This window comes from Oncorhynchus nerka, linkage group LG20 (genome assembly GCF_034236695.1).
Source record: "Oncorhynchus nerka isolate Pitt River linkage group LG20, Oner_Uvic_2.0, whole genome shotgun sequence".
Lineage (NCBI taxonomy): Eukaryota > Metazoa > Chordata > Actinopteri > Salmoniformes > Salmonidae > Oncorhynchus > Oncorhynchus nerka.
Genome location: NC_088415.1, coordinates 16,709,040 through 16,734,181, shown reverse-complemented (window position 1 = coordinate 16,734,181; position 25,142 = coordinate 16,709,040). Strand labels below are relative to the sequence as shown.

The 25,142-nt window shown below is 42.9% G+C and overlaps 2 protein-coding genes across 5 annotated transcripts in view; both read right to left on the bottom strand.

Moving 5' to 3' along the window:
• Window positions 1–16,594, bottom strand: part of si:ch211-117c9.5 (sodium- and chloride-dependent creatine transporter 1) — a 48,712-nt gene extending 32,118 nt beyond the window's left edge. Inside the window, exons 1-3 of one of the 4 annotated variants that reach the window (XM_065005274.1) lie at window positions 16,526–16,594; window positions 9,934–10,218; window positions 1,176–1,307 (exon numbers count right to left, since the gene is read on the bottom strand). In XM_065005274.1, coding sequence (XP_064861346.1) covers window positions 1,176–1,307; window positions 9,934–10,198 — 397 coding nt within the window. In that variant the 5' untranslated portion in view covers window positions 10,199–10,218; window positions 16,526–16,594. Of the gene's footprint in view, window positions 1–1,175; window positions 1,308–7,224; window positions 7,312–9,933; window positions 10,219–12,319; window positions 12,892–16,525 lie in introns of those variants that run through there. The other 3 variants (XM_065005271.1, XM_065005272.1, XM_065005273.1) reach the window with 3 other exon arrangements.
• A 2,921-nt stretch (window positions 16,595–19,515) lies between these two features.
• The window catches only part of LOC115101853 (transmembrane prolyl 4-hydroxylase-like), a 33,932-nt gene continuing 28,305 nt past the window's right edge, over window positions 19,516–25,142 (bottom strand). The window contains exons 6-9 of the mRNA XM_065005270.1: window positions 21,690–21,875; window positions 21,427–21,517; window positions 21,085–21,208; window positions 19,516–20,980 (exon numbers count right to left, since the gene is read on the bottom strand). Coding sequence (XP_064861342.1) covers window positions 20,766–20,980; window positions 21,085–21,208; window positions 21,427–21,517; window positions 21,690–21,875 — 616 coding nt within the window. The 3' untranslated portion in view covers window positions 19,516–20,765. The remainder of the gene's footprint in view (window positions 20,981–21,084; window positions 21,209–21,426; window positions 21,518–21,689; window positions 21,876–25,142) is intronic.

The following is a 25,142-nucleotide window of genomic DNA, read 5'->3' as shown; positions in this document are numbered from 1 at the left end:
GACTCCAGGCAGGATAGGGCCATGGACTCATGCTGCTTATGCCAAATCCTTAACCTGCATGATGCAACAGGAACTGGGATTCGTTGGACCAGGCAATGTTTTTCTACTTCTCAACTGTCCAGTGTTGGTGATCACAAGCCCACTGGAGCTGCTTCTTGTTTTTAGCTGATAGGAGCGGAACCCGGTGTGGTCGTCTGCTGCAATAGTCCATGCGTGACAAGGACAGACACCACTGTTGTACTGTGCCATTATTTGCCGGTTTGTGGCCCACCTGTTAGTTTGCATGATTCTTGCCATTCTCCTTTGATTTCTCGTCAACAAGCTGTTTTCGCCACAGGACTGCCGCTGACGGGATGTTTTCTGTTTATCGCACCATTCTCTGTAAACCCTAGACACTGTCGTGCGTGAAAAGCCCAGGAGGCTGGATGTTTCTGAGATACTGGACCAACGTGCACGGCACTGACAATCATACCACAGTGTTTCTGAGATACTGGACCAACGTGCATGGCACTGACAATCATACCACAGTGTTTCTGAGATACTGGACCAACGTGCATGGCACTGACAATCATACCACAGTGTTTCTGAGATACTGGACCAACGTGCACGGCACTGACAATCATACCACAGTGTTTCTGAGATACTGGACCAACGTGCATGGCACTGACAATCATACCACACTCAAAGTCGCTTAGATCACTTGTTTTGCCAATTCTAATGTCCAATCAAACAGTAACTGAATGCCTTGATGACCGTCTGCCTGCTTTATATAACAAGCCACGGCCACGTGACTTACTGTCTGTAGGAGCGAACCATTTTCGTGAACGGGGTGGTGTACCTAATAAACTGACCACTGAGTGTAGGTTGGAAGTTGATGACGATGCTATGATATGACAGAGGAGCTGGGCTGCAAGTTACAACAGAATCAACATATTAACAACAGCTCTTATGTCAAAATTTCATCAATCAAGTCTTGTTTATTCTGACAGTTGTTTCAGTTACATAATGCCAACATCTATGTCGAAATTGGTGGTTTGAACAACCAAATGCTAGCCTATATTATAGGGGGGCGAAAGAAAGGATGTGTGAGACAGAGGGGTTGCAGAATAAAACAAGACAAAACCTACCTCAGAAACATGTATTCACTCTTCATTAACGCATTCACATTACAGTACCTTTAAAGAGAGGGGCAATGTTCCATGCAGAGACCCCTCCTTGCTTCATGAACTGACCAAGAGCGATTTCCAGGAAGAACACGGGAATACCTCCGATGAACACAATAATCATGTAGGGGATCAGGAACACGCCTACAACACGCAACACACACATGTTAGCAACACAACTCCACACACTACACAACACAGAGGCTATATTTCACAAACATACAACACAAACTATATTATGTGACAAATCTATCAAATACAGTCCTAGTGCATGCTTGTATAACTAGTGTTCAACTTGTTGTGGACAGATAAAAGTATCTCTATAACAGACATGATTATATAATTTATATTTCTACATGCTCATGGGAGAGAGAGAGAGAGAGAGAGAGAGAGAGAGAGAGAGAGAGAGAGATATCGCAAGCTGAAGAACTAGAGCTGGCATTTAGGCTAAAACTTATCTAGCAAAATGTTATTGCAGTGCAGTGACAAGGGAAGAGAGAAGGAAGGACAGATTAAGTGAGTGAGAGAAAGAGAGAGAGCAGGAGGAGGAGAGGAGGGTAGACAAGGCCATAGATAAGGAGGAGGTGTATTGAGAGGGAGATAACCATATTGTTTCATTCATTTAGTGTTTGGGCATGAGTGGCTGGCATTGTCCTTTGAACAGAGAGAACGATAGAAAGTAGGAAGGAGAGAGAATGAAAGAGAATGAGAAAGAGACTGTTAGTAAAAGTGAAAGTACACTAGGAGGGATTCTTGCTTGTATGTATTGTGTCAAATATAACCATCCTATATGTCCCTTTTACAGTACAACTGACTCAAAAGCTTGAGGTCAAATGAAACGCATACATACACTACATGACCAAAAGTATGTGGACACCTGCTCGCAGAATATCTCATTCTAAAATCATGGGCATTAATATGGAGTTGGTTCCCCCTTTGCTAATATAACAGCCACTACTCTTCTGGGAAGGCTTTCCATTAGATGTTGGAACATTACTGCAGGGACTTGCTTCCGTTCAGCCACAAGAGCATTAGTGAGGTCGGGCACTGATTTTGGGAAATTAGGCCTCTGGCTCGCAGTCGGCATTCCAATTCATCCCAAAAGTGTTCGATAGGGGGCTCTGTGCAGGCCAGTCAAGTTCATCTACACCGATCTCGACAAACCATTTCTGTATGAACCTCGCTTTGTGCACGGAGGCATTGTCGTGCTGAAACAGGAAAGGGCTTTCCCCAAACTGTTGCCACAAAGTTGGAAGCACAGAATCATCTAGAATGTTATTGTATGCTGTAGTGTTACGATTTCCTTCACTGGAACTAAGGGGCCTGAACCATGATAAACAGCCCCAGACCATTATTCCTCCTCCACCAAAATGTACAGTTGGCACTAGAGGTCGACCGATTATCGGAATGGCATTTCAAGTTTTCAGAACAATCGGTAATCGGCATTTTTGGACACCTATCATGGCCGATTACATTGTGCTCCATGAGGAGACTGCGTGGCAGGCTGACTACCTGTTATGCGAGTGCAGCAAGGAGCCACGGTAAAGTGCTAGCTAGCATTAAACTTATAAAAAACAATCGATCTTAACATAATCACTAGTTAACTACACATGGTTGATGATATTATTACTAGGTTATCTAGCTTGTCCTGCATTGCATATAATCAATGCGGTGCCTGTTAATTTATCATTGAATCACAGCCTACTTCGCCAAATCGGTGATTTAACAAGCGCTTTCATGAAAAAAACACTATCGTTGCACCAATGTGTACCTAACCATAAACATCAACGCCTTTCTTAAAATCAATACACAAGTATATATTTTTTAAACCTGCATATTTACTTAATATTGCCTGCTAACATGAATTTATTTTAACTTGGGAAATTGTGTCACTTCTCTTGCGTTCTGTGCAACAGAGTCAAAGGCTGACCACACCGCTCGGGTTGCAAAATACATTTTGAAATCTATGTTATTCAATTATTGCACCCACGTGCGCGTCAACGAGGATCTGCGCTGCCAAGGGCTAAAATAGAAGTCATTTTTTATTTCTGATGAAGATCGCGCTGCAAGTCCTGCCACTCCCATCTCCTCATTGGTTTATAGAAGCAGGTACCCACGTGCCATCTCCTCATTGGTTATACCCACGTGGGTGATTCAAAGATGAACTGTGTTGCCGGTCGGTGTAGTAATACTATGAAAGTTTAGATGCCAATCACCATATAAGTTCAAAGATGAAAAAGCCTGGAAGGTGGAGAAATGACTAGAAATGATTCAGTTGACCGTTTTATGTGTGGATTAATTGTCGGAGTAGAGGACCTTGTGCATTTCAGGAAAAATAACAACTCGATGTTTATTTCCCAGGTCAAATTAGCTAGCAACAGCAAGCTAACTAAATAGGACAAATTAGCTAGCAAGTGCAAGCTAACGAGCTAAATTTCCATAAATGTCTAATGCTTTTCGACCTGTTCCCAAATTAATGTAATTGGTTCAGAGTTTGTTTTGATATTTTAACCTGCGTGTCGTGATCGCGTTTGGTGTAGGGGGACAAAATACAGTTATGCACGATGGCGCACGTGTGCAGCCGGTTTGGATTCCGTGTCAGGGTATATGCAGCAGTTTGGGCCGCCTGGCTCGTTGCGAACTGTCTGAAGACCATTTCTTCCAAACAAAGACAGCCAACTTCACCAAACGGGGGATGATTTAACAAAAGTGCATTTGTGAAAAAAGCACAATCGTTGCACGAATGGACCTAACCATAAAAATCAAATCCTTTCTTAAAAATCAATACACAGAAGTATATATTTTTAAAGCTGCCTATTTAGTTAAAATAAATTAATGTTAGCAGGCAATATTAAGTAGGGAAATTGTGTCACTTCTCTTGCGTTCATTGCACGCAGATTCAGGGTATATGCAACAGTATGGGCCACCTGGCTGGTTGCGAACTAATTTGCCAGAATTGTACATAATTATGACATAACATTGAAGGTTGTGCAATGTAACAGCAATATTTAGACTTATGGATGCCACCCATTAGATAAAATACGGAACGGTTCCGTATTTCACTGAAAGAATAAATGTTTTGTTTTCGAAATGATAGTTTCTGCATTTGACCAAATGAATGTTGTACCTTTATTTAACTAGGCAAGTCTTTTAAGAAGCAATTCTTATTTTCAATAACGGCCTAGAAACAGTGGGTTAACTGCCTATTCAGGGAAGAACAACAGATTTGTACCTTGTCAGCTCGGGGCTTTGAACTTGCAACCTTCCGGTTACTAGTCCAACGCTCTAACCACTAGGCTACCCTGCCGCCCCTAATGACCTAAGGCTCGTATTTCTGTGTGTTATTATGTTATAATTAAGTCTATGATTTGATATTTGATAGAGCAGTCTGACTGAGCGGTGATAGGCAGCAGCAGGCTCATAAGCATTCATTCTAACAGCACTTTCCTGCATTTGCCAGCAGCTCTTTGTTGTGCTTCAAACATTGCGCTGTTCATGACTTCAAGCCTATCAACTCCAGAGATTAGGCTGGCAACACTAAAGTACCTATTAGAACATCCAATAGTCAAAGGTATATGAAATACAAATGGTATAGAGAGAAATAGTCCTATAATAACTACAACCTAAAACGTCTTACCTGGGAATATTGAAGACTCATGTTAAAAGCAACCACCAGCTTTCATATGTTCTGAGCAAGGAACTTAAACGTTAGCATTTTAACATGGCAAATATTGCACTTTTACTTTCTTCTCCAACACTGTGTTTTTGCATTATTTAAACCAAATTAAACATGTTTCATTATTTATTTGAGACTAAATTGATTTTATTGATGTATTTTATTATGTTCAAATAAAAGTGTTCATTGTTCATTCAGTATTGTTGTAATTATCATTACAAATATATAAATCAAAATCTGTCTTTTTTGGTCCTCCAATAATCGGTATCGGCGTTGAAAAATCATCATCGGTCGACCTCTAGTTGACACTATGCATTAGGGCAGGTAGCGCTCTCCTGTCATCCGCCAAACCCAGAGTCATCCATCGGACTGCCAGATGGTGAAGCGTGATTCATAATTTCAGAGAACGCGTTTCCACTGCTCCAGAGTCCAATGGTGGTAAGCTTTACACCACTCCAGCCGATGCATGGTGATCTTAGTCTTGTGTGTGGCTGCTCGGCCACGGAAACCCATTTCATGAAGCTCCCTGCAAACAGTTATTGTGCTAACGTTGCTTCCAGAGGCAGCTTAGAACTCGGGAGTGAATGCAACTGAGGACAGACAAATGTTTTTTATTTTATTTATTTTTTGTGATATGCAATTGCGATCTTGTCTCATCGCTGCAACTCCCCAACGGGATCTGGAGAGGCGAAGGTCGAGTCATGCGTCCTCCAAAACATGACCCGCCAAACCGCGCATCTTAACACCCGCCCGCTTAACCTAGAAGCAAGCCGCACCAATATGTCGGAGGAAACACTGTTCAACTGACAACCGAAGTCAGCTTGCAGGCGCCCGGCCTGCCACAAGGAGTTGCTAGAGCGCGATGGGCCAAGTAAAGCCACCCCCCGGTCAAACCCTTCCCTAACCCAGACGACACTGGGACAATTGTGTACCGCCTTATGGGACTCCCAGTCACAGCCGGTTGTGACACAGCCTGGGATTGAACCCGGGTCTGTAGTGACGCCTTAAGCACTGCAATGCAGTGCCTTAGACCGCTGCGCCATTCGGGAGGCTGGACGGATGAATTTTACATGCTTCAGCACTCGGCAGTCCCGTTCTGTGAGCTTCTGTGGCCTACCACTTTGTGGCTAAGCTGTTGTTGCTCCTAGACGTGTCCACTTCGTAATATCACCACTTCCAGTTGAATGGGACAGAAATTTGACGAACTGACTTGTTGAAAAGGCGTTATCCTATTTCAGTGACACGTTGAAAGTCACTGAGCTCTTCAGTAAGGCCATTCTACTGCCAATGTTTTGTCTATGGAGATTGCATGGCTGTGTTCTCGATTTAATATACCTTTCAGTAACAGGTGTGTCTGAAATAGCCGAATCCACTCATTTGAATGGGTGTCTACATACTTTTGTAAATATAATGTATTTTACCTGGGATACTTTTATCTGAGATAATTGGATTTGGCAAACACATCAAGCAGAAATAGATAATGAAATAAAACAGATCCGAGCTAATAACAACAAAGGGAAAGGTCAACAGCTACATCGTCAATCCATTTGCTTTTAATTTGATGCGCTTATTTTTACTGCCACTGCATTCTGCAGCTTCCTAACATGCCTTAGCAACAAAACACCTCTAAAACTGGAAGTACATAGAAAAAAACTAACAGAACATTCACCCAAACCCCCCACCCCAGACATATTGGTATGTCCGGTATGATGAAACTATATACAGAGGACCATACCAACACTTAGAAGGAAGGGGGTAAACAGATGGGGCAGAGTCACATGAGAATGACGCAGGGAGGAGACTGCCTGTTCAGATGTGGAGGAAAAAAAGAGAGGTAACATAACAGGAGAATGTAAGAAGGAAAGGTGGACCAGAACATTGGATGATAAGGTGATGAAGAAGAAGAGGAAATAGGAATCTGAGACATGAAAATACAATGACCTCATCTGGTGATAGTGACTTTCTTATTCTCTCTCTCTCCCTCATTCCCTCAGTCTCAGTCACTGAGATCAGACAGCCGAAGCCATATAAGGAAGAGTTCAGAGAGAGAGAGGGGGGGAGTGGGATAAGGAGAGAACAAGAGTGAGAGAGAGTAGGAAGACTGAATGGATTAAAAAGACGATTGGAAAGACAAAAAATAAATAAAGAAAAATAATAATGATTTTCCCTAAGCCACTATTGTATTAGACTCTCCATCATTTCACACATTAACTTATCTCAAAGTATAGACTAGACTACCCAAATATAGGACAGGGTTCAATATAAAAACAACAATCTCTTTCAAATGAATTTCCTCTATCTGTCCTCCACTTTAATCAGTCAGATATCCGTCGGTGGGTGTTTGAGTAAAGAGAACAGGTCTGAGAGCCTGTGAGTGCCCAGTACTCAGTCTTATCTGATGCCGATGTTGTGTTACGAGACGTCCCCTGGCCTGGGTTGGTCAAGGACACCAAACGTGGCGTCGCAGTGGCACTGCTGACACAGAGGGAAGGACGGGCACAGGACGCTTATTGTGTGACATGCATCCATATTTTCCTTACTATCAGGGGAGGAGAGGAGAAAGCACCTTTGTGTTCAGGGCAGGAGCACAGGGGGGTCACTGTGTGAGACAGGCCATTGTTAAATTATATGAGAAGGTGGGTATCAGAGTCACGGGTCACAAGACAGAAGAAGGAGGGAGAGAGAGAGAGAGAGAGAAAGAGAGAGAAAGAGAGAGAGAGAGAGAGAGAGAGAGAGAGAGAGAGAGAGAGAGAAGAGAGAGAGAGAGAGAGAGAGAGAGAGAGAAAGAGAGAGAGAAAGAGAGAGAGAGAGAGAGAGAGAGAGAGAAAGAGAGAGAGAGAGAGAGAGAGAGAGAGAGAGAGAGAGAGAGAGAGAGAGAGAGAGAGAGAGAGAGAGAGAGAGAAGAGAGAGAGAGAGAGAGAGAGAGAGAGAGAGAGAGAGAGAGAGAGAGAGAAGAGAGAGAGAGAGAGAGAGAGAGAGAGAGAGAGAGAGAGAGAAAGAGAGAGAGAGAGAGAGAGAGAGAGAGAGAGAGAGAGAGAGAGAGAGAAAGAGAGAGAGAGAGAGAGAGAGAGAGAGAGAGAGAGAGAGAGAGAGAAAGAGAGAGAGGGAAAAACACACTCACTTTTATTAAACATCTCATAAAAGTAGGAGGGACAGAGAGATAAGAAATAAAGAGCAAAGGTGGAAAGGACAGGTTACCGTAGCGAGAAAATTAGAAAAAGAAAGGAGGGGAGTGTGCTCAAGTGTCACCATATGAGGGGCATGGCTACTACAGCTACGTGCGTACACTCATGCAAGCCCTGCTTGGTCTCCCTCCATCTCTTCCCTCCTCCCTGCCTCTCTCGTTCCTTCCCCTTTCTCTTTACTTAAAACTGCCTTTCCATCATATCAGTCCAACTGCCTGTTTTGCATATTACATCATAGGTGTGCCATAAAGTAGGAGTGTGTCTGTGTCAGTGTGTCTGTGTCAGTGTGTCTGTGTCAGTGTGTCTGTGGCTGTGTGACTGTGTCAGTGTGTCTGTGTCAGTGTGTCTGTGTCAGTATGGGTGTGTCAGTGTGCCTGTGTCAGTGTGCCTGTGTCAGTGTGTCTGTGTCAGTGTGTCAGCGTGACTGTGTCAGTGTGACTGTGTCAGTGTGGCTGTGTCAGTGTGTCTGTGTGTCTGTGTCAGTGTGTCTGTGTCAGTGTGGCTGTGTCAGTGTGACTGTGTCAGTGTGTCTGTGTCAGTGTGTCTGTGTCAGTGTGACTGTGGCAGTGTGTCTGTGTCAGTATGGGTGTGTCAGTGTGACTGTGTCAGCGTGTCTGTGTCAGTATGGGTGTGTCAGTGTGACTGTGTCAGCGTGTCTGTGTCAGTGTGTCTGTGTCAGTGTGTCTGTGGCTGTGTGACTGTCAGTGTGTCTGTGTCAGTGTGACTGTGTCAGTGTGTCTGTGTCAGTGTGTCTGTGTCAGTGTGCCTGTATCAGTGTGTCTGTGTCAGTGTGTCTGTGTCAGTGTGTCTGTGGCTGTGTGACTGTGTCAGTGTGTCTGTGTCAGTGTGTCTGTGTCAGTATGGGTGTGTCAGTGTGACTGTGTCAGTGTGTCTGTGTCAGTGTGTCTGTGTCAGTATGGGTGTGTCAGTGTGACTGTGTCAGCGTGTCTGTGTCAGTATGGGTGTGTCAGTGTGACTGTGTCAGCGTGTCTGTGTCAGTGTGACTGTGTCAGTGTGTCTGTGTCAGTGTGCCTGTATCAGTGTGTCTGTGTCAGTGTGGCTGTGAGTCTGTGTCAGTGTGTCTGTGTCAGTGTGGCTGTGTGACTGTGTCAGTGTGACTGTGTCAGTGTGTCTGTGTCAGTGTGTCTGTGTCAGTGTGTCTGTGTCAGTGTGTCTGTGTCAGTGTGGCTGTGTCAGTGTGTCTGTGTCAGTGTTATTGTGTCAGTGTGACTGTGTCAGTGTGTCTGTGTCAGTATGGGTGTGTCTGTGTCAGTGTGTCTGTGTCATTGTGTCTGTGTGACTGTGTCAGTGTGACTGTGTCAGTGTGTCTGTGTCAGTGTGTCTGTGTCAGTGTGACTGTGTCAGTGTGTCTGTGTCAGCGTGTCTGTGTCAGTGTGTCTGTGTCAGTGTGACTGTGTCAGCGTGTCTGTGTCAGTGTGTCTGTGTCAGTGTGACTGTGTCAGCGTGTCTGTGTCAGTGTGTCTGTGTCAGTGTGTCTGTGTCAGTGTGGCTGTGTCAGTATGGGTGTGTCAGTATGGCTGTGTGCATATGCTGAGTGCAAGTATGTTGAAATGTGTTTAATTAAGTCTGAGTATGTACAGTATGTGTGTGCTGTGCACATGCTGAAAATGTGTGAGTATTGTGTTTGTTGGTTTGTTTGTGTGTGTGTGTGTATTACATTGTGTGTGTGTGTGTGTATATACATTGTGTGTGTGTGTGTGTGTGTGTGTATATACATTGTGTGTGTGTGTGTATATACATTGTGTGTGTGTGTGTGTGTGTGTGTGTATATACATTGTGTGTGTGTGTGTGTGTGTGTGTGTGTGTGTGTGTGTGTGTGTGTATACATTGTGTGTGTGTGTGTGTGTGGGTGTGTGTGTATATACATTGTGTGTGTGTGTGAGCTCACCTCCACCGTTCTTGTAGCAGAGGTAAGGGAAGCGCCACACGTTGCCCAGCCCCACAGCGAAGCCCACACAGGACATGATGAAGTCCATCTGTCTGGTCCAGGTCTCTCTCTCTACATACGGTACTGCTGTAGCCTGGACCTGAGGCTGTGTTTGGGTCTGTCCTCCCCCTCCCTCACACCCCCCTGCCCCCACCCCAACCCCAGGCACAGGGACTAGGGGGCGAGCCACACCACCCTCCTCCTCAGATGGAATCCCTGCTTCCATCTGGGAGAGCCGTACATCACCTGGGAGAGAGAGAGGGGGGGGTGGTATGGAGGAAGAGTGGAGAGAGGGAGCGAGCGAGAGAGACAGAAAGAGAGGGGTTAAAAGCTATTTGCTTGCCTTGTAAATCAACCAAGTTTTTACAGCCACATAAACATAAAGGTCCACCAATCAACAAAATCAATCATAGGAGTCACAAACTCGCAAAGCTGCAGTGACTCACAGTGAATGCCAAAAAGCCCCCCCCCTCCCCACATCATTAAGATGGAGTGACTACAAGCATGGTGGAAACATGTAGTTATATGTATGGTAGGCTATGTCTACTGCCTCTATATTTCTAATAGAGCTGAGTGACAACTAAGAACATTGTCAGTCCTATTACACAACAATATGAAATATGTATTAAATCCTCTCTAAGCCTATGACCTCCAGACAGTGCAGTTCTTCAGTCAGCAGTCTAAGCTCAGGCCTACATTTACCTCATGCTGTAAAAGAGGGCAGTACTCCTACTGTAATGTACACTCTTAGAAAAAAGGGTTCCAAAAGGGTTCTGTGTCTGTCCCCATAGGAGAACCCTTTTTGGTTCCAGGTAGAACCCTTTTTGGTTGCAGGTAGAACTCTTTCAAGGAACCAAAAGGGGTTCATCAAAGGGTTATCCTATGGGGACAAACACAGAACCCTTTTTTCTAAGAGTGTAGGGTAGCTACTGGAAATGCAATTGCCTTTAATGGTCCAGATGCCTTTCTTGCATCCTTTCTCCTTGTTTATTTTTCCCTCCTTCTCAATTCGAATCAATGAGCTATTGACAAGTCAGCATACCTTACAATTAATGCTCCCCCTCTCTCTCCTACCCTCTCTCTACCTCTTCCCAGTTCCCAAAAAGTGATTTTTGTGCTGGGGTACGACAAGTCTCACAACTGACTACAACAACGAGGTGTCCGTCTCACCACTGACTACGACAACACTTTAATTTACTTTCTCTCTGTCTTTCTCTTTCTCCCTCTCAAACAAACCGATTCTTCTGACAGTTCATTAATGTGCGCCTTCTATGATATCGATGTCAGCCGCTCTGATCCGGATGCACATTAGGAAAGCAGTTTTTTCCAGATCAGAGCAGTTAGGGGGAGTGTGTGAGCAGGAGAGGGAGGGCAGGAGAGAGAGAGAAAGAACCTGATGCTAATAGAATAGAATATGCTTGGATATCTGCTTTCATAGACATAGCAAGTCTGGCATGAGAGGTGGGTTGATTTGCTATAATCCTTAGTAGGCCTAGTCACTGGAGCATACTCAACCCATCAGACAGTGACTGACGGCTCTGACAGAAAGCTAGCCTGCCTTACACAATGCAGGTCTGTGTGATCGATGTAGTGTGATTAAGGTGGAGAAGTTTGAATGGATCTTGAACCAGCGAGCAAAACTGCTAACAGAGGTCCAGATCGCTTGGCAATGTTGTAGAACACTAACATACAGGGAGCATACACTTGGTTCCTGTCTAACCAGGAATCTAAACTTTAGCCTTGGCATTAGTAAGGTGTCACTGAGACCCCAACGAACACAATCACAGATTAATGGAGCATAGTACAGCTTCTGGGCTGCAACAAGAGTCTCATGTGAGAACAGGATTGTGACCTGCCTTTTGGAGTTTTCAACAGGTGCACACTACTGTATAGTGCATTAAATCAAGAGGACTTGACGATCATGCTGCATCACATATTAGTGAGAGATGTGTCGCTAATTTGCTATAACCTTACCTGGATAGCCTAATCATCTGACAGGCAGGTGGATGTTAGCTAGGTAACTCTGGTGTAACGTTAAGGTAATTATAAAGCAAGTGAGGTCTCTTGAACTCAGTCTGAAGTGACAGGTTTACAATCTATAAAAGTAACATGTCATCTGTCCATACTTTGCTAGTTAGATGTGCATCTGAGGTGCACAGTAGTGCCTATACCTAACTAGCTACTATGTAGCCAAAACACTTGCTGTTGAAGCTAACGTTATACCCTAACTATAATGCTGCTTTGAATTCATTGAAGTTATAGCTACAATATAACAATGCAACAACAATAATGTTATTACCATTGTTATTATTATATACACATATATATATATTTTTAAATCACTCACCTGGGGAGTTCTCTTCCACTTCTGGCGACATGTTGATTGATTAGGTTTAAATAAACCGGGTAACGTTAGGTGGGTAGAGCCAAGTGCAGCTAGCTAGTAGCTAGTGACGCTATCAAGATACTCAGTGCGCCTCAGAGGGGGAGAGAGACAGAGAGAGAAGCTATGCAGTTCTCCAGTTCTTTCCTTGGTTTCTTTTTCGCCTTCTTGTTATCAAAAAAAATGTATATTTTTTAATTTATCATAACGAGTTGGTGCCCTTCAACAATAAATGCAATATTTACAAAGCGTCGCGTCAGACGTTGGGGAGAGGGAATTCAAAAGCAGTCGACGAAGCACTTGAATGATAGCCTGAAGAATCTCATGGATGACAGTAAATGAAAATGATAGCTAGCTAGCTAGCTAGTAAATCGAGAGGTTTAGGTCGCTATTCGTATCGTTTAGTCAGAGGTCCAATAACCTAGCTAGCTAAGTGATGTTGTATGCTGGGTAGGTCCTTCACCGGGCTCTGATGAGATGAAGAATGTGATGTGAGCGGTTCCAGCTCCGTCGGTCTATCGGTTGCCCCCCCCTCCTCCCCGCGCACGGCTCTGAGATGCAATTGGCCAATATGTGCAGTGCGCGTTCTACAGTGCGTAGCAAAACCAGCACCATCACCAAGCCGCTTTTTATCATTCATACATTTGCACGACGCACAGGATAATAAATAAATAATCAAATATCGGATAGCCTACTGAAGGTTGGCAATCATTCTGTTTACATGGTTAAATTATTTGAGCAGCCGCATACACTGGCGTATCACCCCACCCCCCCTCCTCTCGAACCCCGCAATGCTTTTTCGTGATGGAAAGAACATCCTTTAGGTTGTAATGAGCTCTAAAATTCGATGCATTAGCTAGTCACACTGTTGACATAGCAACGGACGCTAATCGAATCCTATTGTGACCCATGGGGGACACGAATTGACAAGTAGACGGGACAGTAGGGGAGACCGGGGTGGGTTGTCACTTTTTACTCGTGTGTATTTCTCAGCACCAGTATATCTTACTGGCTCTTTTCAAAATTAGGAGGACACTTTTTATCCTCATATCTTATTCCAAAATTGAGTTATAAGCCCTTAACACACTCTGTCCACTTGTGACAACCAGCCCCACCGTGAGGTTGGATGTCACACAGTATGGGGTTGGTTGTCACAATGTTTGCTAACAACCTTTCTTTTATCAAATGATATTACTAACAAAATGTAGCATTTTATGCCATGAGAATAACATATGATATTTTCAGCTAATTGGATTTGTGTATCTTGTGTGGGTGTGTGACAGAAAAATATGTGTGTGACAGAGGAGGCAATGAAGGGAGCTCTTTATAGCACAACCACAAAAGGGATTGTGATTTGAATCAGTGATGTAGTGGTCAAAAATAAATAGGTTGGTAACCTCTGATCGCCAGTCATGTGAAAAAAGTATACTTTTAATGCATTTTTCTGCAAAAAGTGGGTAAAATGTGTTTACTTGTGTTTACCTTCCACTACACCAGTGGTTTTTATTATAATGGAGTTGATAAAGACAACTAACCCCACATTCTATGTGACAACCATCCCCAACCCCGCCTCTTTTCAACAAACATAAATTGTTTATGGTTACTCCCATAATTCAAACATTTACAAAGAAAACACAAAGTATTTTTTTTAATGTTTTACTTTCATTTACATTTTACATTTAAGTCATTTAGCAGACGCTCTTATCCAGAGCGACTTACAAATTGGTGCGTTCACCTTAAGACATCCAGTGGAACAGCCACTTTACAATAGTGCATCTAAATCTTTTAAGGGGGGTGAGAAGGATTACTTTATCCTATCCTAGGTATTCCTGAAAGAGGTGGGGTTTCAGGTGTCTCCGGAAGGTGGTGATTGACTCCGCTGTCCTGGCGTCGTGAGGGAGTTTGTTCCACCATTGGGGGGCCAGAGCAGCGAACAGTTTTGACTGGGCTGCGCGGGAACTGTACTTCCTCAGTGGTAGGGAGGCGAGCAGGCCAGAGGTGGATGAACGCAGTGCCCTTGTTTGGGTGTAGGGCCTGATCAGAGCCTGGAGGTACTGAGGTGCCGTTCCCCTCACAGCTCCGTAGGCAAGCACCATGGTCTTGTAGCGGATGCGAGCTTCAACTGGAAGCCAGTGGAGAGAGCGGAGGAGCGGGGTGACGTGAGAGAACTTGGGAAGGTTGAACACCAGACGGGCTGCGGCGACTTTCACCAATGAAACACACAAATGCACCTCACCTTAATAACGTTTTGTCATGCTGACATGATTTGACCAGGGAGATAAGTTCTTTAAAATAATTCACACATTTGAACCTTAAAAATATTACACAGCGCCATTTAGATTGGGAATAATTAGCACTGTGATAATTAACCCGTGAGAAAACCAACTCCAGTCTCCCCATTTGGCATGTCAGGCCCCAGATAGCATGTCAGGCCCCAGATAGCATGTCAGGCCCCAGATAGCATGGTAGCATGTAATAAAACATGGAAAGAAATCTGTACAATTACAGGAAATTTAGCATTCAAATTGAACAAATTTTCTCTCAGCATCATGGTAAAATATGTAGAATAGCAGGAAATTTGATTTAAAACTGCAAAATGATTTATCAGCCTTATGGCAAAATGTGTAGAAAAGCATGAGATTAGCTATTAATAAAAAATCTCTCTGCCCCATGGCATGTATGTAAATGCATAACAATAGCTATACAACTACACCTTTTTGTCTTTGCCCTATGGCAAAATGTGTAAATTGCAGGAAGTTAGCCTTTTTACAAACAAAAAAAATGAAGGTTTTTGTAAAAAAAAATATATATATTATTATTTTTGGTTGGGGGGAGCTGGCTTGCTTGGACCTTGGGGTGCGCGAAAAAGTACGCCACTGACCCCGCACAGTAAAATCTCAGTGTCAGACAGCCTAGCTGGCAGCAAATTGGGCTGGATAGATAACAGCACATGTCATATTCTATTTCTAAATGTCCACAAAACACAATCACATTCAATTTGTGAATGAATAAGAGTACATATTTTTTTGCAAGGTCAATCTCGTGACGCACAGCAACTCTAGCGGCTCCAGCCTACAGTTGGAACAGTTTAAGACGCGAATGACTTAAACATAACGAGGAGAAACTAGTCCATGGCCACCTTTACCATACCATTGGCTTAATACATGTCTTGATGATGGCAATGCTGTTTTTGCACAGATCAGATTAATTAAAGCCTACTTTATGTCGATGTATAGTTTAAGGGGGCGTCCAGTATTTTATTAATCAACCTGGTAGATGACAGACTACAATAAACGATTACTCCAAGGACAACGCAAACATTCACATTAGTACCATATAATAAAATGACGCAATTAACCTAATTACAGAAAAGCAATGCCTAGTACTAATATATTAGTATCCAGGCCTAGTTTGTACTCTGGGGAACCTGCGTCTCTGTATTGTGTCTGTTGGTCCTATACAGCATGATACCCGTGCCCGTCAACAAACAAACCAATACACGCACATAGCCTCTTTCCAGATCAGCCTACACTGTGCTACAGTAGCCATACTGTCAATCTCACGTACAACAGTCACGTTTGGCACGTAGGCCTTTATGAGGAGGTTCTTAATATGTTTAGTTTAGGGGGTTGGAGAGGACGGGCCAGTCCATGTTGTGTGTACTAACAATCCATTCATTCGTGCCTTCCTGTACTTATCCGGGTATTTGAGGGCAACATCATTTACAGTTTAAATGTTTTCGTTTGCGCCTGTTTGTTTGATGGCATAAGAACGCAAACACCTAATACATTTATGTCTTCATTTAGCTACACTTTGTCTTATTCCTGGCATATGACCGTTATTTTGGCTATTTGTATTACCTCTATGTTTAATACTTTCTAATAAGAGGTGCAACACGCCAACTAAAGCCGTCCCAAAGTGCTCAAAACCAGTAGCATTGACACAGGCAAGCGATTCCATTTTGAATGGATTTGATCGCATCTACCTGTTGACCTTGGGCGACATCTAGTGGAGAAGGGAATGTTGGCAGCTCGGGGGTGGCAGTGTCTGGTTGACACAACTGATGTATAAGAATCCACACTCTCAAAGTCAGCGCGCTGTGTAGTCACGTGTGTAGCGCATCAGCCATGCTAGAAAGACAAGGGCCTTTTATAAATTAGATCTGCTCACCTCGAGTCCTCTCTCGCCTCCTTTTGAAAAATCTCCACGTTAATCGAGGAGAGCTAGCGAGGAGTGATCGTGGATGGAAATGCACTTTCTTGAAATGAAACCATCCTCACCACTGGCGCGTCATCAGGCAAATGACGTTCACAGTGGTGGACCCAAAATAAATGTGGAAAGTGATCCAAAAAATTAAGTTAGTTGTGCAAGACATTTTATAGATAAAACAATAAGTAACATATTGTTTTTAAACATGTGCATGATTTTCTCCTCTGACAAAACAAAAGCTAATTCAAAGGGGGTGTGTCAGATTTCAAAACTCTTCCGCAGTAGGATACACTTCTGTCACAGATTGTGTCGAACAATGAACATTATGATTCACCGGATGTACAAATCTGAAGCATTCGGGTTGGCGTTTCCACTCGAGAACACCGAGCAGCGATTGGTGGCTTTGTTGTAGGCACGTTATTGGGGACATGAGCAGAACCCCGGAAGGGTAAAAATGGAGTCCCTAGAGAAAGCAAGTACAAGATGGGTGTCAGGGATGGAGCAGCAGTATTATCGTGAGGAGACATGTACGTGGAAAACGGAGAATGAATGGAGGGGAAAAGAGAGGGAGAAGATGCCTAAGAGAGTGAGGGAAGAAGAGAGTGAGCTTGAGTTGGATAAAAATTGTGGAAAAAAGGGAGATGGTTTGTCAAAGAAGAATGGTAGAAAGTGTAAGCAGAGGGAGCTGAAGACAGGAGGAGAAATGGAAGTGAATGAGGGGAAAGTTATCCGAGACCGAGGAATGCACCGAGGATCAGAATGAAGAAGAGTCTGTGACAGTAGTAGTGAAGTTTATGGAAAAAGTGGACTCCAGCCTTTTGGCTGATCCATTTGTGGTTTCACGGCGGGTGGAAAAAGAGTTGGGTCATGTGGAATCGGAGGGGTAACTAGAAGTGGTGTAGTGATCATTACTTGTGTTTCTGTTGGGCAGAGGAAGAATGCGCTCAAAGTCAAACGGATGGGACCATAAAGGTGAATTGTTTCGTTCTCAAGAAAAGGGCACCAATGAAAGGAGTGATCACTGGGGTAGCAGTAGATATAAACGTTGACCAGCTGAGGGGAAAGATTCCCGGTGTTTGTGATGCTTGTCGTTTGATGCGATGCAGACAGGGTGGCGAGAGGGAGGGAACAGAAGAGTCATTGTCTGTTCTTCTGAGTTTTGAAGTTGTCTTTGCCTGACAAAGTGAAGTTAGGATATATAAGTTATCCTGTACGAACATATGTGCCGAGTACATTATGATGTTACAGGTGTCAAGCTTATGGGCATGTGACAGCAGTGCAGGAGGGAGGGTCCAAGGTGTGAGAAATGTGCAGAAGGGCATGAGACAAAGGAATGTGTAGTATTGGGGAAGGTAGTGGAATGTGTTTATTGTAGGGGTGCCCATGGAGCTGGGGATCAGACATGTCCTGTGCAGGTTGAGGTTTCCAGGGTTACAGTAGAGCAGAAGTTGTCATATGCTGAGCCAGTGGAGAAAGTAGAGGAAGATGGGTTAAGGGGGAGGAGTGGTGAGAGTAGTAGAGACATACCAGTACAGAGAGAGAGGCCAAAAAGTGAAATAAGTTAGCATTTATTGCAATGGTTATTAATTGTACTGCAGGGATGGATCGGAAGTCTCTGAAAATTGAGAACGTGTTGGCAGCTGCAGAGAGGTATTTAGGTGTGTGAGACTTGACATCAGCAGTTACAGGGTGTGTTACGTGGTGATGTCTCATCCTTTCAGGGTGATGGCATGGGGTAGGAATACATACATTTAATTCGTGGAGTAAAGGGTTGTTAATTTTATTTTATATAATTTTGAAATTAGTGAGTATAGTGTTAGATGGTAGGGTATTTATTTAGTACATTTTTCTTTTTCAAGTAAAGTATAAGGGAGTTCTACTCCAGTCCAGTAGGTGGCGGTAATGCAACAAATTGGATGCCAACCGCAGTTAAATCTCATAGAAGAACAAGAAGGTGGTATTTCCACTCATCACCAAATATGGTGATGATACGAAGCCCAGTGGCCAGCAGTGGGAGAAGATCGAGTGAGATGGATTTCTCATTGATGAAACATTTGTTCTCAATACAGTTTTCTGTTCCCAAAACCAGAATATGTTACAAACAGATTGGACACATTTTTGTAGACTTTACCCTTTGTCAAAGTTTCTAAAAAGTGTGTTGTTTAGGAGTGAAGTGGCGAATTGAGTTATTGCCCACTCGACTTCAGAGTTGGCGTTCCCTAACGGAAATATGGAAACACATGCTAGAACGAGCACGACTAGTTCTGCACACTATGATTCATTTGCTCCCATTGGAAATGACAGACTGTGGTCTATCTTGGGTTAGTTATAAAACATCATTGCTTGTGCTTCCCAAGGGGCCAGGGTTCCAGGGTCACAGCTAAAAAGGATCAAGCTTTTGTCAAATTAAGGTCAGATTTGACATTTCGTAGCAGGTTAGGAGAATTTATGCAACAGGTTAGGATAATTAGGTTAAGGTTAGGAAAAGGTTAGCTAAAAGGACCGTCTCATTTCAAGCAAGCGCATTTCCATCAACGGTTACTCTCAATTAACTTTGACCTTTTTCAAAAGGAGGCGAAAGAGGACGAAGAAGAGAGGATGCATGAGGTGAGCAAATCTAATTGATAAAAGGCCTATGAATCGGCGTATGCGAACATGAGTAGATGACCTTGAAAACAACAGTCAGACATCTTGGAAGTCGTCTCCAGTTCTTATTATACCTCAGTGGTGCTTTCTTGCCAAAAGGAGGCTATCGAGAAGGACCGTCTTCCATTTGCCTTTTAACGAATTGACACACTCTCCAAACACTCAACCTCTTATCGGTCACAGGAAAGAGGATGTAGGAATGACTTTTTCCCAAATGAGAGAACCCCATGTAAATGCTCCTCGGTGCCAGGCTTAGATCAAAATTCACATTCACTGTAGCTACAGAAAAAAACATACAAATGGTATTGTTTTCCATGACTTATTGTATGTATACAGTGAACAACAACTGTAATAGACTCAATGCAACATCAACCAGTCAAGTAATAATGATACATTCATCAATCACCTTATTAAGTTAATAAATAATAATAACATAGATAATAAATAATCAAATACAACAAATAAATAAACACATTTATCTGAATCCTGAATCAAGAAGACTTTGAAAAATAACTATTATTACAACAACAAAGAAGTTACTGTAAATCTCACCGTTTTTCTCCCTCTCAAACATCATTGATATAACAGCAGGATATGTACTGCAGGTTTTAGTGTCTTTAACCACACTGCTCAACGCACCTCACCTCCGTTTTGTCCAAACTCAAACAATAACAAAAGGTGCTGGGGACGGACAGTGGCGCTGTTTCCCCTAATGCGGGTTCCATCTTTAACAAGGAGTTGTATGAAAGGACAGCTCGTTTGAGAATGAGAGTGGTTCTTCATCATCCTAACACAATCACCAGACAGGAACTGTAACATAGAAACAGGATTCAAATTGTACTGGATAAAATCATCCACAGCTTGAAATGGGGCCATTAAATTCAATCCTTTTCTGTGGCGCAACTGGTTTGTATGTCAAGCAGGCGTGTTTGGAATTAGTGGTTCACGCCCAGGAAGAGGAAAGGGACAGTGGAGGAAGTGAGGCTGTTAGCAGCACAGACACACTGGTTACACATGGACTCTTGGTTCCCTAAAGACATTGGGCTGGGCCAACGTAAATATCTAATGCTTGAGGTCCAGGGGCCTTATTGGGCTTCCTCGAGCCCACTAGCACCCCCATCATCCCAACTCTGTTGACAAATAGTTTCAGAACATCACATCACTCATGAAAGAAACAGACAGAACTATACAGATACAATCCCACATCAAATCTGCCTGTCAGGAAGACATAGATGGGTCATCTGATTATATTCTAATTTGGCTCAATTTGCTGTGAATACTACATTTAAAACAAGAATGGATCCCTCAGAACCATAACTGACTGAAAAACAGACCAATGCAACTAAAATGTCTGCATGTGTAATTAGAACTGGGTTTTGAATTCAATTAATTACACAGGTACTTTGTCTTTTCAGATATTCTGAGGGGCAAATCCTAACTGCCATTTAAGTCAAATTTTCACAACATGACTAAGCGGAAATTGTGATTTGCCCGTGTGCTTAAAGGAACGTGTGCATCTCCCCACAGTGTGTTCCCAGTAGCCCTAGCTACAGTACTACAGGTCCTGGTGGTGGTTGCTGTGAGGGAGTGGGGGTTCCCGCTCCTCTCTGACCGGCTCGCCCTCCTGTCTGTGGGTCACCAGTCTCTGGTAGCGGGCTTGGCGCTGATGGTCCGGGTCCACGTTCACCCAGCTGTTGGCTACCCACTTCACCCCTCGGGTCACAGGGCAGTCCCCATGGAGGGAGTATTCATCCACCTCACCCATCCAACCTGCGGGACAGGGGGGGGGGGGGGGGGAGTTTGACTAGTGGCGTACAGTGTTACCGGAGAAAACAAGTCACAGAGAATGGAGCAGTGTGTGTGCTGGAACGTACCTTTGCCATCAGAGAGATGGTTGTACCAGAGGAGAGCAGTCCCAGCTGTTGGTTTCACCCTGAGGTTTCCTCTGTTACAGCTCTGCTGTGTGTCTGTCAGATCCACACCACCCTGCACTAATGCCTGGAGGGGACACACACACGTGCAAACACAACAAACATGCAGCTCCTCTATGCTCCTGATATGAAGCATGACAAGTGCTTCTCACTCAGATTCCTTGTCATTGTTCAGCATTGTGTTTGCAATAGCAGCACAATTCAGGAAATCAGTAGCCTTCTCATCATTCAACATGAAAGCAAAAAACTCTTAGTACGGACAATGCTTATAGTATGGTCACCCACCTCCTCCTCATAGGTGCGATTGTCTGCCACAGGGAAAGTGGTCTCTCCACCTCCCTCCACAGAGTTCAGGTAGAGGAACACAGTGATGTACCTGGGGAGAAGAAGGGAACATCCGTATATTAAGGGGACTATTCTGACTGGAATATGGGAGGATCAAAGTGCACATTTGTGCAAACAGATGGACACCATAAAAATATGACAACCTATGAAAATTAGAGGAAGCATATGGATACACAGACACACACATATAGAAAGAGACAGACCTGCAGGAGATCTCAGTGTGTGCCGAAGTGTTTCCGGCCAGGCGTGTGTGTGAGCAGGTGGTCTCTGGATGGGAGGGGCTACTGTCGTGGTGGGCGTGGCTGAAGCCTCCCTGCTCGTAGCGAATCACCTGCAGCGGCTCGCTCAGCTCAACCAATGGGGAGGGCAGACGCGCTAGATGGGTCACCCTAAAGAAGGAGAGGCCGGAATAAAGCCATAAAAACAGTGTGACAACTGAGTTACTATGACAACGGAGTTACTATGACAACATAGTTACTATGACAACAGAGTGCGTGTTACAACTGAGTTACTATGAAAACTGAATTAGTATGACAACTGAGTTAGTATGACAATGGAGTGAGAGTTACAACTGAGTGAGAGTTACAACTGAGTTAGTATGACAACTGAGTTAGTATGACAACTGAGTTAGTATGACAACTGAGTGAGAGTTACAACTGAGTTAGTATGACAACTGAGTGAGGGTTACAACTGAGTTAGTATGACAACTGAGTGAGGGTTACAACTGAGTTAGTATGACAACTGAGTTAGTATGACAACTGAGTTAGTATGACCAACTGAGTTAGTATGACAACTGAGTTAGTATGACAACTGAGTTAGTATGACCAACTGAGTTAGTATGACAACTGAGTTAGTATGACAATGGAGTGAGAGTTACAACTGAGTTAGTATGACAACTGAGTTAGTATGACAATGGAGTGAGAGTTACAACTGAGTTAGTATGACAACTGAGTGAGAGTTACAACTGAGTTAGTATGACAAATGAGTTAGTATGACAATGGAGTGAGAGTTACAACTGAGTTAGTATGACAACTGAGTGAGAGTTACAACTGAGTTAGTATGACAAATGAGTTAGTATGACAATGGAGTGAGAGTTACAACTGAGTTAGTATGACAACTGAGTTAGTATGACAACTGAGTGAGAGTTACAACTGAGTTAGTATGACAAATGAGTTAGTATGACAACAGAGTTAGTATGACAACTGAGTTAGTATGACAACTGAGTTAGTATGACAACTGAGTTAGTATGACAACTGAGTTAGTATGACAATGGAGTGAGAGTTACAACTGAGTTAGTATGACAAATGAGTTAGTATGACAATGGAGTGAGAGTTACAACTGAGTTAGTATGACAACTGAGTTAGTATGACAACTGAGTTAGTATGACAACTGAGTTAGTATGACCAACTGAGTTAGTATGACCAACTGAGTTAGTATAACCAACTGAGTTAGTATGACAACTGAGAGAGTTACAACTGAGTTAGTATGACAACTGAGAGAGTTACAACTGAGTTAGTATGACAAATGAGTTAGTATGACAACTGAGTTAGTATGACAACTGAGTTAGTATGACCAACTGAGTTAGTATGACAACTGAGTTAGTATGACAACTGAGTTAGTATGACAATGGAGTGAGAGTTACAACTGAGTTAGTATGACAAATGAGTTAGTATGACAATGGATGACAACTGAGTTAGTATGACATTTTTACAACTTTAAGTCATTTAGAGTTAGTACAAATGACAACTGAGTTAGTATGACAACTGAGTTAGTATGACAACTGAGTTAGTATGACAACTGAGTTAGTATGACAACTGAGTTAGTATGACAACTGAGTTAGTATGACCAACTGAGTTAGTATAACCAACTGAGTTAGTATGACAACTGAGTTAGTATGACAACTGAGTTAGTATGACAACTGAGAGAGTTACAACTGAGTTAGTATGACAACTGAGAGAGTTACAACTGAGTTAGTATGACAACTGAGTGAGGGTTACAACTGAGTTAGTATGACAACTGAGTGAGGGTTACAACTGAGTTAGTATGACAACTGAGTTAGTATGACAACTGAGTTAGTATGACAACTGAGTTAGTATGACCAACTGAGTTAGTATGACAACTGAGTTAGTATGACAACTGAGTTAGTATGACCAACTGAGTTAGTATGACAACTGAGTTAGTATGACAATGGAGTGAGAGTTACAACTGAGTTAGTATGACAACTGAGTTAGTATGACAATGGAGTGAGAGTTACAACTGAGTTAGTATGACAACTGAGTGAGAGTTACAACTGAGTTAGTATGACAATGGAGTGAGAGTTACAACTGAGTTAGTATGACAACTGAGTGAGAGTTACAACTGAGTTAGTATGACAACTGAGTGAGAGTTACAACTGAGTTAGTATGACAAATGAGTTAGTATGACAATGGAGTGAGAGTTACAACTGAGTTAGTATGACAACTGAGTTAGTATGACAACTGAGTGAGAGTTACAACTGAGTTAGTATGACAACTGAGTTAGTATGACAACTGAGTTAGTATGACAACTGAGTTAGTATGACAATGGAGTGAGTATGAGTTAGTTACCGCAACTGAGTTAGTATGACAACTGAGTTAGTTATGACAACTGAGTTAGTATGAAACTGAGTTAGTATGACAACTGAGTTAGTATGACAACTGAGTTAGTTAAACTGAGTTAGTATGACAATGGTTAGTATGACAACTGAGAGTTACAACTGAGTTAGTATGACAACTGAGTTAGTATGACAACTGAGTTAGTATGACAACTGAGTTAGTGAGTTAGTATGACAACTGAGTTAGTATGACAACTGAGTTAGTATGACCAACTGAGTTAGTATGACAACTGAGTTAGTATGACAACTGAGTTAGTATGACAACTGAGTTAGTATGACAACTGAGTTAGTATGACAACTGAGTTAGTATGACAACTGAGTTAGTATGACAACTGAGTTAGTATGACCAACTGAGTTAGTATGACCAACTGAGTTAGTATAACCAACTGAGTTAGTATGACAACTGAGTTAGTATGACAACTGAGTTAGTATGACAACTGAGTTAGTATGACAACTGAGTTAGTATGACAACTGAGTATAACCAACTGAGTTAGTATGACAACTGAGTTAGTATGACTGAGTTGAGTTAGTATGACAAACAACTGAGTTAGTATGACAACTGAGTTAGTATGACAACTGAGTTAGTATGACCAACTGAGTTAGTAGTATGACAACTGAGTTAGTATGACAACTGAGTTAGTATGACAACTGGAGTATGACAACTGAGTTAGTATGACAACTGAGTTAGTATGACAAATGAGTTAGTATGACAACTGGTTAGTATGACAACTGAGTTAGTATGACAACTGAGTTAGTATGACCAACTGAGTTAGTATGACCAACTGAGTTAGTATGACCAACTGAGTTAGTATGACAACTGAGTTAGTATGACAACTGAGAGTTACAACTGAGTTAGTATGACAAATGAGTTAGTATGTTACCAACTGAGTTAGTATGACAACTGAGTTAGTATGACAACTGAGTTAGTATGACAACTGAGTTAGTATGACAACTGAGTTAGTTGACAACTGAGTTAGTATGACAACTGAGTTAGTATGACAACTGAGTTAGTATGACAACTGAG